The 17,281-nt window shown below is 45.3% G+C and overlaps 1 protein-coding gene across 1 annotated transcript; it reads right to left on the bottom strand.

The window, feature by feature from the left end:
- Positions 1–711: 711 nt before the first annotated feature.
- Positions 712–5,985, bottom strand: LOC123442447 (mannose-6-phosphate isomerase 1-like). Its single transcript, XM_045118495.1, has 5 exons — positions 5,300–5,985; positions 5,015–5,182; positions 2,951–3,163; positions 1,958–2,224; positions 712–1,315 (listed from the first exon to the last, which is right to left on the bottom strand). The coding sequence occupies exons 1-5, from the start codon at positions 5,669–5,671 to the stop codon at positions 932–934; spliced, it is 1,404 nt and encodes a 467-aa protein (XP_044974430.1). The 5' UTR covers positions 5,672–5,985; the 3' UTR covers positions 712–931.
- Between the last annotated feature and the right edge of the window lie 11,296 nt (positions 5,986–17,281).

Here is a 17,281-nt window from a genome sequence, read left to right as displayed (position 1 = left end):
TTGCCGTTGACGGAGACCGGCGGGTGCGTGCATCAGCAATTCAGCACGCGGACGGCCGGCGACGACGATGACAGGTCCCGGTTTCTGACCGTTTCTCGGAGGCTGCTTGAACTGAACCTGACGTGCTAGCAGGTGCAGCCGGCCACCGGGACTAAGGTTTGACGGGTGGAGCAGGGACAAATTCACAGGGTTTTTTGTAAGTGCTTGATGCGTGTGCGCCCAAGTGGCCGGGGTCCGCGCCATGGAAGAGGGCGTGCCCGTTGGGCCAAATCGGGCCAAGGAAGGAGGAGCAGGCTTGAATTCCATGCTGAATGCTCTTGGTAACACAGCCCAGACGGCAAAGGCTTGCTCCGCTGAAAGCAACACAAGCGAACAGAAAAAATGGCAACAGGACAAGTGGTGCAAATGGACATGCACTGGGCTGGAGCAAGGGGTGGAGCATCTGAAACCCAGAACTTGAGCGAAAGGAAGCAAGAACAGAACCTTCAGCATGTTGAGGCCGAGAACCGCGCCGCCGGTCGACAGGATGTAAGCGGCCGTCGTCGTGCCGACGGAGATCTTCCGCCCGGGTCCTGGTGACAAAGAGGAACAAGCAAAACAATGCAAATGCGATGTCATGTTACTGGTGTTCTTCAGCAACTCCAGTTATCTTCTGAACTGGCCTGCTCCAATATTTACATCTGTTTGCTCAACAACTACTACAAGGAAACAGAACAAATGGAACCTTTTTATTAACAGAACGACATGAACTTAACATACACTACAACCTCCATCAGTTAATTTGTACCTGGTACTCTAACAGCAGAGAGCAAAGCATGCAGAAGACCTATATGCAAGGGGCCTTGACAACAAGGACCTTATTACTCGTCCATCCGACGGCACTTCCATCGATTATAAGCCTATACAGTATATGATATTATCGGCGCTCCAGCTAACTCGCCATTTCGCATATGTTCTGCAGCTGGGACCTCTTCCCTGCAGCAGCAGCGTTGCCGGCATACAAGGCTCTGCCGTTCACCCCGGCTCTGTACAGCTGCATCGACGCATGGCCACATGCGGAGAGCTTAACCTCGGTATGCGCGGGCACGAAGAAAACGTCACCTTCCTTCGCCTTCTCGCCGTCTGACATGCAGTCTATCTGAACCTCGCCCTCCCCGGTCATGACAAGGAAGATGGATGGACCTGGTACCGGGGCCATCACAGCCACTTCGCCTGGAGGTAGCAAGCAACAGTCGACCTCAAACTCGTCGGTCGGAGGCGTGTAGCGTCGTACGTATGGCTGCACGGGTACCCCTCTCAGTATTTCAGGGAAGATCTGCATACAGAAGAGTCCACGATCACGGCACTGACACACTTGTGAAGTACGTAGGATATGGTATTACATTAAGCAAGAGAAGCAAAGCTCAAACAGTATATCAGACTGGCTACTAGCCTGGATCAAGTGATTGTTGGAGGATCTTATGCTTGTACATGTACCCTAACTACATGTGTCAAGGTGAAGGCTGTGTACTTGCCGGCAGCGCAATTTGTTCCCCTCTTTCAAGACCAAGATATTCAGAAATTTCATGAATGTGTAAAAGGAGCATATAACAGAAAACAAGAGCACTCGGCAGAACACATACTTTTTTTAAGATCGAAGAAGAACATTGGCCTAGCATATATAAGCTCCAAGGGTCACAGCCAACAGCCAGCACAGTTTTAAACTAAAACTAATGCCAAGAGATAGTAACTGACTGCACCCTGAAGATGTAAATACAGGTGAGGCACCAGTAACAGCGCACAACATTCAGTATGGTAAGTAGCCTGCAAAAAATGATTCTTACGGCTTCCTATACTTGGAACATGTGGCGTAACTTGATTTGTTTGCATGATCAACATCAAGGAAAACATAGCACAAGAAAGCTCTAATCTCTAATAATCAGAGTCAACAATCGGCACAATTTCAAGCTAAACTCACCTGCTTGTATGTTAGCATTGAGCAAAGCGTCTGCACATCTCTGTATTTAGGTGTCAAACCAGCGCGAACGACATTATCTGAAGTAGCCATACACTCGATGCATTCCCCGGACAGGTATGCGTGTGGTTCATTGGCACCGATATAGATTGCTTCACCAGGACTGAGCTTGACATAGTTGAAAAGAAGTGCGGCTAGAACACCTACATCTTCTGGATACTGCCTCTCCAGAGACAGAACAAGCTCTTCCTTCTCTGTTAACGTCCGAATCTGAACATCATCATCAGTAAAAACAGAGTCTCAGGCTTGTCAAATGTCACTAATATGACTTTTTTGATACGAAAAAGTATATTGGTGAATCGTGATGCACCAAATTTTTCGGTGGGAAGAAAAAAACTTGTTTGGGTAACTGATTGGTGTCAAGGATCGTTTTATAAATTAAGAAAATAGAACAGAAAATGCTGTCTAAGTAATGTAAATCCTTAACAAAACTATGAGTCGATACAATGATCTTCTACCAGATTTATCTTCCCTAGTAACTCGATATCATTCCAACCAATAGTTCTGTACCTCTATCTGACAGAAAACATGATACGGTGTTCTGTACCTTTATCTGACAGAAAACATGATACGGTGTTCTGTACCTTTTGCATCTACCTATTTTAGTACTACCGGACACCCGCAGTTTCCAATGTTCCCAGTCCAAATTTAATATATCCAACATGAATAGAGGGGCTTTCAGGCTTTGGGAGCAACACCTTCAGTTTGTCACCTATACTAACCATGTGTAATATATACAGTATCATGTTAACATCTTCCATATTCCATATAACTTCTTAAATGCAGCGTAGTAAACAACATAAGTTTTTTACTTTTGCTTTGGAGGCAACGATGTCACTTAGCAGGTTACATTCAGTATCATGTGTTGTGTGGTTTAACAGATTGCTGTCATTAGAAAATATAAATGACCACATACATTCTAGAGGAAGCTTTTACCTTGCTCTCATCATTCAGGCGACCCTTCAATTTATTAACTGCTTCGGAAACTGCTTCTTTACTTGCTGTCATTAGCTTAGCGAATGCTGATTGCAGACTGGATTTTACATCATTACCCCCATGATACTCTTTTACAGTCATAAGCTTGTCAGCGTCTTCATGTCCAATCAGCCCTCCGACTTCAGGTACAGTCCTTATAACATCCTTGAGCTCCTTCACCATGGCATGAACAACATATTAATTTACAAGTAAAACTACTAGAAGGCATCTAAGAGAACATCGCTGCTAATAAAGTTGTGCCTGTTCTTGAAGCAAATGTTTTTCCTATAAAAAAAATGAAAACCTTTATGCAAGAAAATGTGTGATCTGCTCCTGATCTCATCAAACATATATGTGCGGCTAAGTAAAGGATAACAGCAAAAAGAAAAGGACAATGTTAAAACAAATGTAAAATGGAAGTAATTTGTACAACTTGCTCTTCTATTGATCTACGAACAGTTTCTAAATTCTAAGCCACCTGTTTCGGGGGGGGGGGGGGGGGGGGGTGCCTCACTTTTCAAATTTCAGGAACGTCATTTTTACAACTCTGGAAAAATGGCCTCCGGGAGAGCACGGAGCCGACGCGTTCGGCGCCACTCTGCAGCTCCTCCAACCCGCTCCAGGAGCGGAGGCCTGCCGAACAGGCACTAAATATGTACCACCCCAAGTATTATTTCAGGTGGATGTTCTTCATCCAACGCAACATGTTTTGCGAAGGCTTTCCCTTAATAACTGTACTTGCTATTTCCAATCTCATTTCAGTTGTCCCACCATAAACTACATTTGTACTTACCGCCTACCAATAACCAATCGGTTACATATGCCCTGTACAGAATTCAACTTTACTACTACAACATACTCCCTCCGTCGAGAAAAGCTTGTCGAAGAAATGGATAAAAACGGATGTATCTAGAACTAAAATACGTCTAGATATATCCATTTCTCCGACAAGTACTTCTGGACAGACGAAGTATTACCGCAGAAACCAACTTGATAGGAACGAGCAAGTACCAGATCCTGAGTTTGATCCAGACTCACATAGGGGTGAGAAGCACCTTCTGTGAAGAACAAAAGGTTGTATATTTGAAAAGTCGGATACCGGCGTCCAAATTTAATTTATTTTGCTGGATCATTAACCCCAAATCTGTGTCCTGTTCTGGCACTAGTGTGTCTATCTCCAAGCACCACCGACACGTGCCGACAAGTTATTGGATGAGAGATAGGTGGATGCAGCCGGCTGGCGTGTCGCATTTATGTGTTTAGATAGATCTTAGATATACATGTCAAAAATTGGTTGTGGGATACCATTATTTCGTGCCTGATATGCATTTGTTTTTCAAATAAATGTGTGATATTATTTTAATGGACAGCCTGGTGGCTGGTGAGTATATATGTTTTAAACTTAGTACGACTTTGTACTTATTTTGGGACGGAGGAAGTATATCAACTAGTAGGAAAGAAACAAACTGGCGAACGTTCACTGGGGATGAGATCCCAGCGAGAGGCACACGATCTAGATCCAACAGGTGGCAGTTTTCGGCGGATTTTTCACGAAAAATAAACAATTGCCATGGCATTTTCCAACCAAGGTGCACACTTGTGAGGAATTGGCATGGCATTTCCTTCTCGAACACGCATCTAAACATGTGCCACGTTGTATTAGAAGAAGCTATCGAGTGTAGTAGTAGTACCAATTTTGGCATACTTTATTGCTTGAAGAAGTCAAGGCGTGCTTGTTCGTAGCGAGATTCAGTCGAGCCTAAAGTACTCTGACAGTCCAACCGCACACGTTTGGCTTGTACTCTCTCTGTCCGTAACATAACCGTGGAGTAATTGATGTATCTAGATGTATTTTAGTTCTAGGTATATTCACTTTTATTTATTTTTTATAACAAGTAATTCCGGACGGACGGAGTGGGAGTATATGACAAAATATATGTCTGCGGAGACGCAACAGAAGTGGACTTGTATACGGCGTGGCGGCGGGGGACGAGACAAGGATGGCGGTTGGGAGGGGAGACGCACCTCGATGCCGGCGAAGCCGAAGAGCGCGCGGAAGTCGGTGACGGCGATGGCCATCTCCGGCTTGTGGTTGGCGTCCCGGTACGTGGCCGGCCGCATGGCGTGCAGCAGCTCCGCCAGCGACTTGTCCGGGTGCGCCTGGATCGACAGCGGCTTCGCCACCGACAGCACCTGCACGCACGCCCGCCGGTGACAGGGTCAGCTTCGCCAACGCCAACACGCCATGGTTGACGAACATAGTAAATTATTAATGGGGAAGGGAAGGGGACAGAGGAAGGAGGTAGGGACCTTGAAGAGGAACGGGAGGTCGCCGGCCCAGCGCGCGGCGACGGCGGGGCCGAGGGCGGCGGGGTTGCGCGCGAGCCAGGCGCCGAGGGGCTCTTCGCCGGCGGGGAGGACGGCGGAAGGCGCGGCCGGGTGCGTGCCCATCCAGAGCTCGGCGAACGGGAGGTCCGGGTCGGGGCCGGCGGCGCCGGAGAGGCGCGCGACGAGGGACGCGCCCCCGCGCCGGCCCCACGCGTAGTGCTGCACGCCGCAGCGCAGCCGCAGCAGGCCTGTCAGCGGCGTCGGCGGGTCGGCGGGCGTGGGGGAGGCGTCGGCCGCCGGCTTGTCGCGCGGCGGGGACGCGCTGGCCGGCGCCGGCGAGGTGGGTGCGCCCATGCTCTGCTCTGCTCTGCTCGGCTCGGCTCGGGGCGGCGGTTCTGTCTGGTGCTTGGGAGATGGGTTCGTGGGCGAGGGAGGGAGCGCGTTTTATTTGGATGGAAGAAAGTTTTGTAACGTGGCGTGGCAGCGCCCCAGCGGCGCGTCCGTCGGTCGGGGCGCACGCGAGCCACGCCGCGGGCTCGCCGCTCGAACGCACGCAGGCAGGCAGGATTTTGGGGATCGGTGCGACGATGGTTGGCATGCATACGAATTGCGTTCAGGGGGGTTCGATTTGTTTCCCTCGAATCAAGCCGTGTGTCGTCTAACTGACTAGATTGTCCATACAAGGGCTGGAAATTACTTATTGTACCGACATGCTTTGTTTCCGATCTTGTGTCTGCAACTTTAGTTTCCTTCCTGCTGTATATGCTTATCCCTCACCTTCTGCATATAAGATTTGATCAAAGTCAAGTGACACAAAGTTTGACCAAATATATATCGAAAGATATCAACATCTATAATACTAAACCTATATGTTATGAAAATTAGTATTATGGTGCATCTACTAATACTGATTCAATATTATAAATGTTGATATTTTATTCTATAAATTTAGTCCAAGTTTATGAAATTTGACATTGACCAAATCTTATATGCGGACTAAAAAAAACAGAGGGAGTACATCATTGTAGCTACAGTCAACGAAGAAAACTGCACCCATGCCCCCACGTTGTCGGAGGCCTCAATCCGCTTCTGATTGTACGTACCATCTAATAAGATTTCCAACTGCTGCAGATGTGCTGTTATGTCCAGATTGTCAGAAGATGGAAAGAAAGGGAAAATGACTAGCAAATCCAAAAAGAGGGGAAGAGGAAATTTTTCAATTTTGTTTAAATTTGAAGTGCTTGGTAGTGGCTATAGATTGTAGTGACATATTAATGTTGTCACTGTAGATTTAAAAAAAAGTATTTTGAAGTGCTTGGTAGTGGCAGTAGCTCAAAGTCGAATCCAAACATCCATAAAAGTGTCAATATTTCAGCACAAGATCAAGTGACTTTCGTGGAAGTAGAGCATGAGAATTTGATGTCAACCGAAGAAGTGGAAGATGTGAGAACACGTTTGATCAACTGGAGAAATGATGGTTGGGAGCCACTCTTGGAAGATGTCAAAGCCTTTTGCAGCAAAAACGACATTCCAATAACAAGTATGGATGACATCTTTACAAAGTGGGGTAAACCAAGAAAAGGTGGACGAAATAATGTCACAACTGATCATTTTTCTGTGTGGACACCTTCTATGCTGCTATAGACTCCATCACCACCGAGTTTGATCACCGTTTTATTGAGGTGTCTTCAGAGCTGCTCCAGAACTTCTCTTGTCTTGACATGCATGACACATAGTAGCATAGCATTTAAAATGATATGATATCTACCTATATTACTCTAACACTCTCTCTCTTCTTCAATTACTTGTCACATCAACATGTTTGCTAGTCCCAAGACTGTGATACTAGCTATGATACCCTACTATGGCCAGCCTCAGGGGGTTCGATTTGTTTCCCTCGAATCAAGCTGGGTGTCGTCTAACTGACTAGATTGTCCATACATGGTTGGAAATTACTTATTTTACCAACATGTTTTATTTCTGATCTTGCGTCTGGAACTTTAGTTTCCTTCCTAGAGTATATGTTTATCCTTCACCGTTTTTCGCAACTAAATAATGCTTTCATATGCTTATTATGTGGTAAATGAAATAAAAATGTTTAAAACTGGATGACCGGCTGAACTTTGCGCCGGTGTTGCCCCGCGCATCTTATCTATCCCCTATCTCAGCGGATCTCCACCAGCCAGTCTCCTGATCACTGGCGACCATTAGAACGGGGCTGGCAAGGGCGGGGCTGGCCGATGCGGGGGCAGACCTAGGGGTGTGAAGAGCGGGGGTTAGCCGGAGTCGACCAGGGCTGAGAGGAGGAGGAGACAGAGTCGGTGGGTCGTCGGCTTCGGCAAGAGAGAGAGAGAGAGAGAGAGAGAGAGAGAGAGAGAGAGAGGAGAGGATAATGGGGGAGTGGTGTGAGAGGTGGTTTAGGCGCGGGGGCACGACCTTAGATAGCTGTTGATTGCCTCTTTGCCGTGCGTCAAGAGCTGCTATTTGCCGTCAACTAGCGGACGACATATTTGCCGTCCGTTTTACCTAACCCGTGCCATGCTCTAGTGGGGCCAAATGGCTCTTTGCCATCTACCTTTTAGTTAGTTGGCGTCAGCCAACCTTTGTCATCCGCCCTTCGGGCTCTTTGTCGTCTGCTAGCCGACGGTAAAGAAAGGAATGACAGCAAAATGACATATTTTCCATGAGTCCATTCTTTGTCGTCAACTTTGTGCAACCATATGGCAAATGTTGGGGAACGTGGCATGGGAAACAAAAAAATTCCTACGCGCACGAAGACCTATCATGGTGATGTCCATCTACGAGAGGGGATTTCCGATCTACGTACCCTTGTAGATCGCACAGCAGAAGCGTTAAGAAACGCGGTTGATGTAGTGGAACGTCCTCACGTCCCTCGATCCGCCCCGCGAACCGTCCCACGAACCGTCCCGCGATCCGTCCCACGATCCGCTCCGATCTAGTGCCGAACGGACGGCACCTCCGCGTTCAGCACACGTACAGCTCGACGATGATCTCGGCCTTCTTGATCCAGCAAGAGAGACAGAGAGGTAGATGAGTTCTCCAGCAGCGTGACGGCGCTCCGGAGGTTGGTGGTGAACTAATCTCAGCAGGGCTCCGTCCGAGCTCCGTAGAAACGCGATCTAGAGGTAAAACCGTGGAGGTATGTGGTCGGGCTGCCATGGCAAAAGTTATCTCAAATCAGCCCTAAAACCCCACTATATATAGGAGGGGGGGAGGGGAGGAGGCAGCCTCAAAACCTAAAGGTTTGGCCGAAATTGGAGGTGGAGGAGTCCTACTCCAATCCTACTTGGAGTAGGATTCCACCTTCCCACTTGGAAACTCTTTCCACCTTGTGTTTTTTCCTTCTCAAACCTTATGGGCCTTAGTGGGAACTTATTCCAGCCCACTAGGGGCTGGTTTATCTCTTCTCATAGCCCATGAGACCCCTTGGGGGCGTGACACCCCTCCTGATGGTCCCCGGCACCCCTCCCGGCACTCCCAGTACACTACCGATGAGCCCGAAACTTTTCCGGTAATGCACGAAAACCTTCCGGTAACCAAATGAGGTCATCCTATATATCAATCTTCGTTTCCGTACCATTCTGGAAACCCTCGTGACGTCCGTGATCTCATCTGGGACTCCGAACAACATTCGGTAACCAACCATATAACTCAAATACGCATAAAACAACGTCGAACCTTACACTAAGTCACATTGCTTGCAAGGCTTGTGTGTGATGTTGTATTACCGAGTGGGCCCCGAGATACCTCTCCGTCACACGGAGTGACAAATCCCAGTCTCGATCCATACTAACTTAACGAACACCTTCGGAGATACCTGTAGAGCATCTTTATAGTCACCCAGTTACGTTGCGACGTTTGATACACACAAAGTATTCCTCCGGTGTTAGTAAGTTATATGATCTCATGGTCATAGGAACAAATACTTGACACGCAGAAAACAGTAGCAATAAAATGACACGATCAACATGCTACGTCTATTAGTTTGGGTCTAGTCCATCACATGATTCTCCTAATGATGTGATCCCGTTATCAACTGACAACAGTTGCCTATGGCTAGGAAACCTTGACCATCTTTGATCAACGAGCTAGTCAACTAGAGGCTTACTAGGGACAATGTTTTGTCTATGTATCCACACAAGTATTGTGTTTCCAATCAATACAATTATAGCATGGATAATAAACGATTATCATGAACTAAGAAATATAATAATAACTAATTTATTATTGCCTCTAGGGCATATTTCCAACAGTCTCCCACTTGCACTAGAGTCAATAATCTAGTTCACATCACCATGTGATTCCAACGAATCCAACACCCATATAGTTATGGGGTCTGATCACGTCTTGCTCGTGAGAGAGGTTTTAGTCAACGGTTCTGAAACTTTCAGATCCGTGTGTTCTTTACAAATCTTTATGTCATCTTATAGATGCTGCTACTACGTGCTATTCGGAAATGCTCCAAATATCTACTCTACTATACGAATCCGTTTCACTACTCATAGTTATTCGGATTAGTGTCAAAGCTTGCATCGACGTAACCCTTTACGACGAACTCTTTAACCACCTCCATAATCGAGAAAAATTCCTTAGTCCATTAGTTACTAAGGATAAATTTTGACCGCTACTTGTGATTCAATCATGGATCAGTCTCTGTACCTCTCAACAGACTTTGAGTCAAGGCACACATCAGGTGCGGTACACAGCATGACATACTTTAGATTCTACGGCTAAGGCATAGAAGACGACCTTCGTCTATTCTCTTTATTCTGCCGTGGTCGGGTTTTGAGTCTTACTCAAATTTACACCTTACAACGCAACCAAGAACTCCTTCTTTGTTGATCTATTTTGAACTCCTTCAAAAACTTGTCAAGGCATGCATCTTATTGAAACTTTCATTAAGCGCTTTTGATCTATCTCCATAGATCTTTGATGCTCAACGTTCAAGTAGCGCAATCCAGGTATTCCTTTGAAAACTCCTTTCAAACAACCTTATATGCTTTACAAAAATTCTACATTACTTCTGATCAACAATATGTCAACCACATATACTTATCAGAAATTCTATAGTGCTCCCACTCACTTCTTTGGAAATACAAGTTTCTCATAAACCTATTACAAACCCAAAATCTTTGATCATCTCATCAAAGTGTATATTCCAACTCCGAGATGCTTGCACCAGTCCATTGAAGGATCACTGGAGCTTGCATACTTGCTAGTATCTTTAGGATCGACAAAACCTCCTGGTTGTATCACATACAATGTTTGCTCAAGGAAACCGTCGAGGAAACAATGTTTTGACATCCTACGTGCAATATTTCATAAATAATGCAGCAATTACTAACATAATTCTAACAGACTTTTAGCATCCCTACGAGTGAGAAAGTCTCATCATAGTCAACTGTTTGATCTTGTCGGAAACATCTTTGTGACAAGTCGAGCTTTTCTTAATAGTGACTTATCACCATCATCGTCTGTCTTCCTTTTAAAGATCCATTTTTACTCAATAGTCCTATGACCATCAAGTAGTTCTTCCAAAGTCTACACTTTGTTTTCATACATGGATCCTCTCTCGGATTTCATGGCTTCCAGCCATTTGTCGGAATCTGGGCCCACCATCGCTTTCTCCATAACTCGTAGGTTCACTGTTGCTCAACAACATGACCTCCAAGACAGGGTTACCGTACCACTCTGTAGTAGTACGCGACCTTGTCAACCTACGAGGCTTGTAGTAACTTGATCCGATGCTTGATGATCACCATCATCAGCTTCCACTTCAATTGGTGTAGGCGCCACAGGAACAACTTCCTGCGCCCTGCTACACACTGGTTGAAGTGATGGTTCAATAACCTCATCAAGTTCTACTACCCTCCCACTCAATTCTTTCGAGAGAAACCTTTCCTCGAGAAAGGATCCGTTTCCAGAAACAAACACTTTGCTTTCGGATCTGAGATAGGAGATGTACCCAACTGTTTTGGATATCCTATGAAGATGCATTTATCCGCTTTGGGTTTGAGCTTATCAGACTGAAACTTTTTCACATAAGTGTCGAAGCCCCAAACATTCAAGAAACGACAGTTTAGATTTCTCTAAACCTCAGTCTATACTGTGTCATCTCAACGGAAATACGCGGTGCCCTATTTAAAGTGAATGCGGTTGTCTTTAATGCATAACCCATAAACGATAGTGGTAATTCGATAAGAGACATCATAGTATGCACCATACCAAATAGTGTGTGGCTATGACGTCCAGACACATCATCACACTATGATGTTCCAGGTGGCATGAACTGCGAAACAATTTCCACATTGTCTTAACTGCGTACCAAAACTCGTAACTCAGATATTCATTTCTATGATCATATCGTAGACCGTTTATCATCTTGTTACGACGAACTTCACTCCGAAGTAGAATTGAACTTTTCAATATTTCAGACTTGTGATTCATTAAGTAAATACTCTTGCATCTACTCAAATCGTCATTGAAGTAAGAACATAATGATATCCACTGCGTGCCTCAGCACCCATTGGACTGCATACATCAAAATGTATCACTTCCAACAAGTTACTATCTTGTTTCATCTCAATGAAAATACGGCCTTGCTCATGTGGTATGATTTGCATGTCACTAGTGATTCAAAATCAAGTGAGTATAAAGATCCATTAGCATGGAGCCTCTTCATGCAATTTATACTAACATGACTCAAGCGGCAGTGCCACTAGTAAGTGGTACTATCATCATTACCTCGTATCTTTTGGCACCAATATTATGAACATGTGTAACACTACGATCGAGATTCAATAAACCATTGAAGGTGATTATTCAAGCAAACAGAGTAACCATTATTCTCTTTAAATGAATAATCATATTGCAATAAACACGATCCAATCATGTTCATGCTTAACGCAAGCACCAAATAACAATTATTTAGGTTTAACACCAATCCCGATGGTAGAGGGAGCGTGCGACGTTTTGATCATATCAATCTTGGAAACACTTCCAACACGTATCGTCACCTCGCCTTTAGCTAGTCTCCGTTTACGCCGTAGCTATCATTTCGTGTTACTAATCACTTAGCAACCGAACCGGTATCCAATACCCTCATGCTACTAGGAGTACTAGTAAAGTACACATCAACATCATGTATATCAAATATACTTGTTTCGACTTTTGCCAGCCTTCTTATCTACCAAGTATCTAGAGTTGCTCCGTCTCAGTGACTGTTCCCCTCATTACAGAAGCACTCACTCTCAGGTTTGGGTTCAATCTTGGGTCTCTTCATTAGTGTAGCAACTGTTTTGCCATTTCACGAAGTATCCCTTCTAGCCCTTGCCTTTCTTGAAACTTAGTGGTTCTACAAACCATCAACTATTGATGCTCCTTCTTGATTTCTACTTTCGAAGTGTCAAACATCGCGAATCGCTCAAGGATCATTGTATCTATCCTTGATATGTTATAGTTCATCACGAAGCTCTCACATCTTGGTGGCAGTGACTTTGGAGAACTATCACTGTCTCATCTGGAAGATTAACTCCCACTTGATTCAAGCGATTGTCGTACTCAGACAATCTGAGCACACGCTCAACGATTGAGCTTTTCTCCTTACTTTGTGGACAAAGAATCTTGTTGGAGGTCTCGTACCTCTTAACAAGGGCACAAGCATGAAATCACAATTTCATCTCTTTAGAACATCACTTATGTTCCGTGACGTTTCAAAACGTCTTCGGCGCCTTGCTTCTAAGCCATTAAGTATTTTGCACTGAACTATCGTGTAGTCATCATAAACGTGTATGTCGGATGTTCACAACATCTACAGACGACGCTCAAGGTGCAGCACGCCGAGTGGTGCATTAAGGACATAAGCCTTCTGCGCAGCAACGAGGACAATCCTCGGTTTTACAGACTCAGTCTGCAAAGTTTTCTACTATCAACTTTCAACTAAATTTTCTCTAGGAACATATAAAAACAGTAGAGCTATAGCGCAAGCTACATCATAATTCGCAAAGACTATTAGACTATGTTCATGACAATTAGTTCAAATTAATCATATTACTTAAGAACTCCCACTCAAAAAGTACATCTCTCTAGTCATTTGAGTGGTACATGATCCAAATCCACTATCTCAAGTCCGATCGTCACGTGAGTCGAGAATAGTTTCAGTGGTAAGCATCTCTATGCTAATCATATCAACTATACGATTCATGCTCGACCTTTTGGTCTCATGTGTTCCGAGGCCATGTATGCACATGTTAGGCTCGTCAAGCTTAACCCGAGTGTTCTGCGTGTGCAACTGTTTTGCACCCGTTGTATGTGAACGTTGAGTCTATCACACCCGATCATCACGTGGTGTCTCGAAACAAAGAACTGTCGCAACGGTGCACAGTCGGGGAGAACACAATTTTGTCTTGAAATTTTAGTGATAGATCACCTCATAATTCTACCGTCGTTCTAAGCAATATAAGGTGCAAAAAGGATTAACATCACATGCAATTCATAAGTGACATGATATGGCCATCATCATGTGCTTCTTGATCTCCATCACCAAAGCACCAGCACGATCTTCTTGTCACCGGCGTCACACCATGATCTCCATCATCATGATCTCCATCAACGTGTCGCCATCGGGGTTGTCGTGCTACTCATGCTATTACTACTAAAGCTACATCCTAGCAAAATAGAAACGCATCTGCAAGCACAAACGTTAGTATAAAGACAACCCTATGGCTCCTGCCGGTTGCCGTACCATCGACGTGCAAGTCGATATTATCTATTACAACATGATCATCTCATACATCCAATATATCACATCACATCGTTGTCCATATCACATCACAAGCATACCCTGCAAAAACAAGTTAGACGTCCTTTAATTTTGTTGTTGCATGTTTTACGTGGTGACCATGGGTATCTAGTAGGATCGCATCTTACTTACGCAAACACCACAACGGAGATATATGAGTTGCTATTTAACCTCATCCAAGGACCTCCTCGGTCAAATCTGATTCAACTAAAGTTGGAGAAACTGACACCCGCCAGTCATCTTTGAGCAACGGAGTTACTCGTAGCGATGAAACCAGTCTCTCGTAAGCGTACGAGTAATGTCGGTCCGAGCCGCTTCGATCCAACAATACCGCGGAATCAAGAAAATATTAAGGAGGGCAGCAAAACTCACATCACCGCCCATAAAAACTTTTGTGTTCTACTCGAGAAGACATCTACGCATGAACCTAGCTCATGATGCCACTGTTGGGGAACGTCGCATGGGAAACAAAAAATTTCCTACGCGCACGAAGACCTATCATGGTGATGTCCATCTACGAGAGGGGATTTCCGATCTACGTACCCTTGTAGATCGCACAGCAGAAGCGTTAAGAAACGCGGTTGATGTAGTGGAACGTCCTCACGTCCCTCGATCCGCCCCGCGAACCGTCCCACGAACCGTCCCGCGATCCGCTCCGATCTAGTGCCGAACGGACGGCACCTCCGCGTTCAGCACACGTACAGCTCGACGATGATCTCGGCCTTCTTGATCCAGCAAGAGAGACAGAGAGGTAGATGAGTTCTCCAGCAGCGTGACGGCGCTCCGGAGGTTGGTGATGATCTAATCTCAGCAGGGCTCCGCCCGAGCTCCGTAGAAACGCGATCTAGAGGTCAAACCGTGGAGGTATGTGGTCGGGCTGCCATGGGAAAAGTTGTCTCAAATCAGCCCTAAAACCCCACTATATATAGGAGGGAGGGAGGGGAGGAGGCAGCCTCAAAACCTAAAGGTTTGGCCGAAATTGGAGGTGGAGGAGTCCTACTCCAATCCTACTTGGAGTAGGATTCCACCTTCCCACTTGGAAACTCTTTCCACCTTGTGTTTTTTCCTTCTCAAACCTTATGGGCCTTAGTGGGAATTTATTCCAGCCCACTAGGGGCTGGTTTATCTCTTCCCATAGCCCATGAGACCCCTTGGGGGCGAGACACCCCTCCTGATGGTCCCCGGCACCCCTCCCGGCACTCCCAGTACACTACCGATGAGCCCGAAACTTTTCCGGTAATGCACGAAAACCTTCCGGTAACCAAATGAGGTCATCCTATATATCAATCTTCGTTTCCGGACCATTCTGGAAACCCTCGTGACATCCGTGATCTCATCCGGGACTCCGAACAACATTCGGTAACCAACCATATAACTCAAATACGCATAAAACAACGTCGAACCTTAAGTGTGCAGACCCTGCGGGTTTGAGAACTATGTAGACATGACCCGAGAGACTCCTCGGTCAATATCCAATAGCGGGACCTGGATGCCCATATTGGATCCTACATATTCTACGAATATCTTATCGTTTGAACCTCAGTGCCAAGGATTCATATAATCCCGTATGTCATTCCCTTTGTCCTTCGGTATGTTACTTGCCCGAGATTCCATCGTCAGTATCCGTATACCTATTTCAATCTCGTTTACCGGCAAGCCTCTTTACTCGTTCTGTAATACAAGATCCCGCAACTTACACTAAGTCACATTGCTTGCAAGGCTTGTGTGTGATGTTGTATTACCGAGTGGGCCCCGAGATACCTCTCCGTCACACGGAGTGACAAATCCCAGTCTCGATCCATACTAACTTAACGAACACCTTCGGAGATACCTGTAGAGCATCTTTATAGTCACCCAGTTACGTTGCGACGTTTGATACACACAAAGTATTCCTCCGGTGTTAGTAAGTTATATGATCTCATGGTCATAGGAACAAATACTTGACACGCAGAAAACAGTAGCAATAAAATGACACGATCAACATGCTACGTCTATTAGTTTGGGTCTAGTCCATCACTTGATTCTCCTAATGATGTGATCCCGTTATCAACTGACAACACTTTCCTATGGCTAGGAAACCTTGACCATCTTTGATCAACGAGCTAGTCAACTAGAGGCTTACTAGGGACAGTGTTTTGTCTATGTATCCACACAAGTATTGTGTTTCCAATCAATACAATTATAGCATGGATAATAAACGATTATCATGAACTAAGAAATATAATAATAACTAATTTATTATTGCCTCTAGGGCATATTTGCAACATATATTAGTGGGGCCAAATGGCTCTTTGCCATCTACCTTTTGGTTAGTTGGCGTCGACCAACCTTTGTCATCCGCCCTTTGGGCTCTTTGTCGTCTGCTAGACGACGGTAAAGAAAGGAATGACAGCAAAATGACATATTTTCCATGAGTCCATTCTTTGTCGGCAACTTTGTGCAACCATATGGCAAACACCATCTATGTCGTCCGCTAGCAGACGACAAAGAAAGGACAGATGGCAAATTCCCTGATTCCTGTAGTGCATGCTTCAACTTGGTGAAATACCATGACCAACTGGCTATGTCTTCCACTCCAATAATTGCAAAAGAAATTGGATACATTTTATTGTTGGCATCCCTACTAGTAGTAGCGGTCCCATATTAAAGTGATGCCCCAGGCAAACAACATATGTAAAGTGCAAAACAGTACAAAAAACTGTAGCTATGCCAATAGCCAACGAAGGCTCGGTCGGTCACGCCCCAGGCCAAGGCACTGGCTGCCTAGGGCCTCGGTCCTCCATTGCCTACTACTTGCTACTAAAATTTGAGCACCGGTGGTCAACTCAATGAAACACCCATCAAAACCAATGGAAGTCATGCAAGCATTTAGAAACCCTTCCTAGGTGCATTGAGACAGAATAAAAGACCATGGAATCTTGGGCCTGGATGTGGGTTCTGATCCGTGCTCTTTAAGGCCACACTTGTGAGAATGCATCTAGAGTCTGGATTGCACAATTTTATAGTTTCAAGGTAATATGACAGCATACGATACTGTCTTTTATGATCTCCTAGCACAAGTTCCTTTATTGCCTTCTTAGCTCTCCATGCCATCATCTTGGGCACTTCAATCCCAAACTTTCTCTTTGACATGTCAACCAGTG

The sequence above is a fragment of the Hordeum vulgare genome, chromosome 3H (assembly GCF_904849725.1).
Source record: "Hordeum vulgare subsp. vulgare chromosome 3H, MorexV3_pseudomolecules_assembly, whole genome shotgun sequence".
NCBI lineage: Eukaryota > Viridiplantae > Streptophyta > Magnoliopsida > Poales > Poaceae > Hordeum > Hordeum vulgare.
The sequence above is the reverse complement of the archived record's forward strand: the minus strand, read 5'-3'. Positions and strand labels throughout refer to the sequence as shown.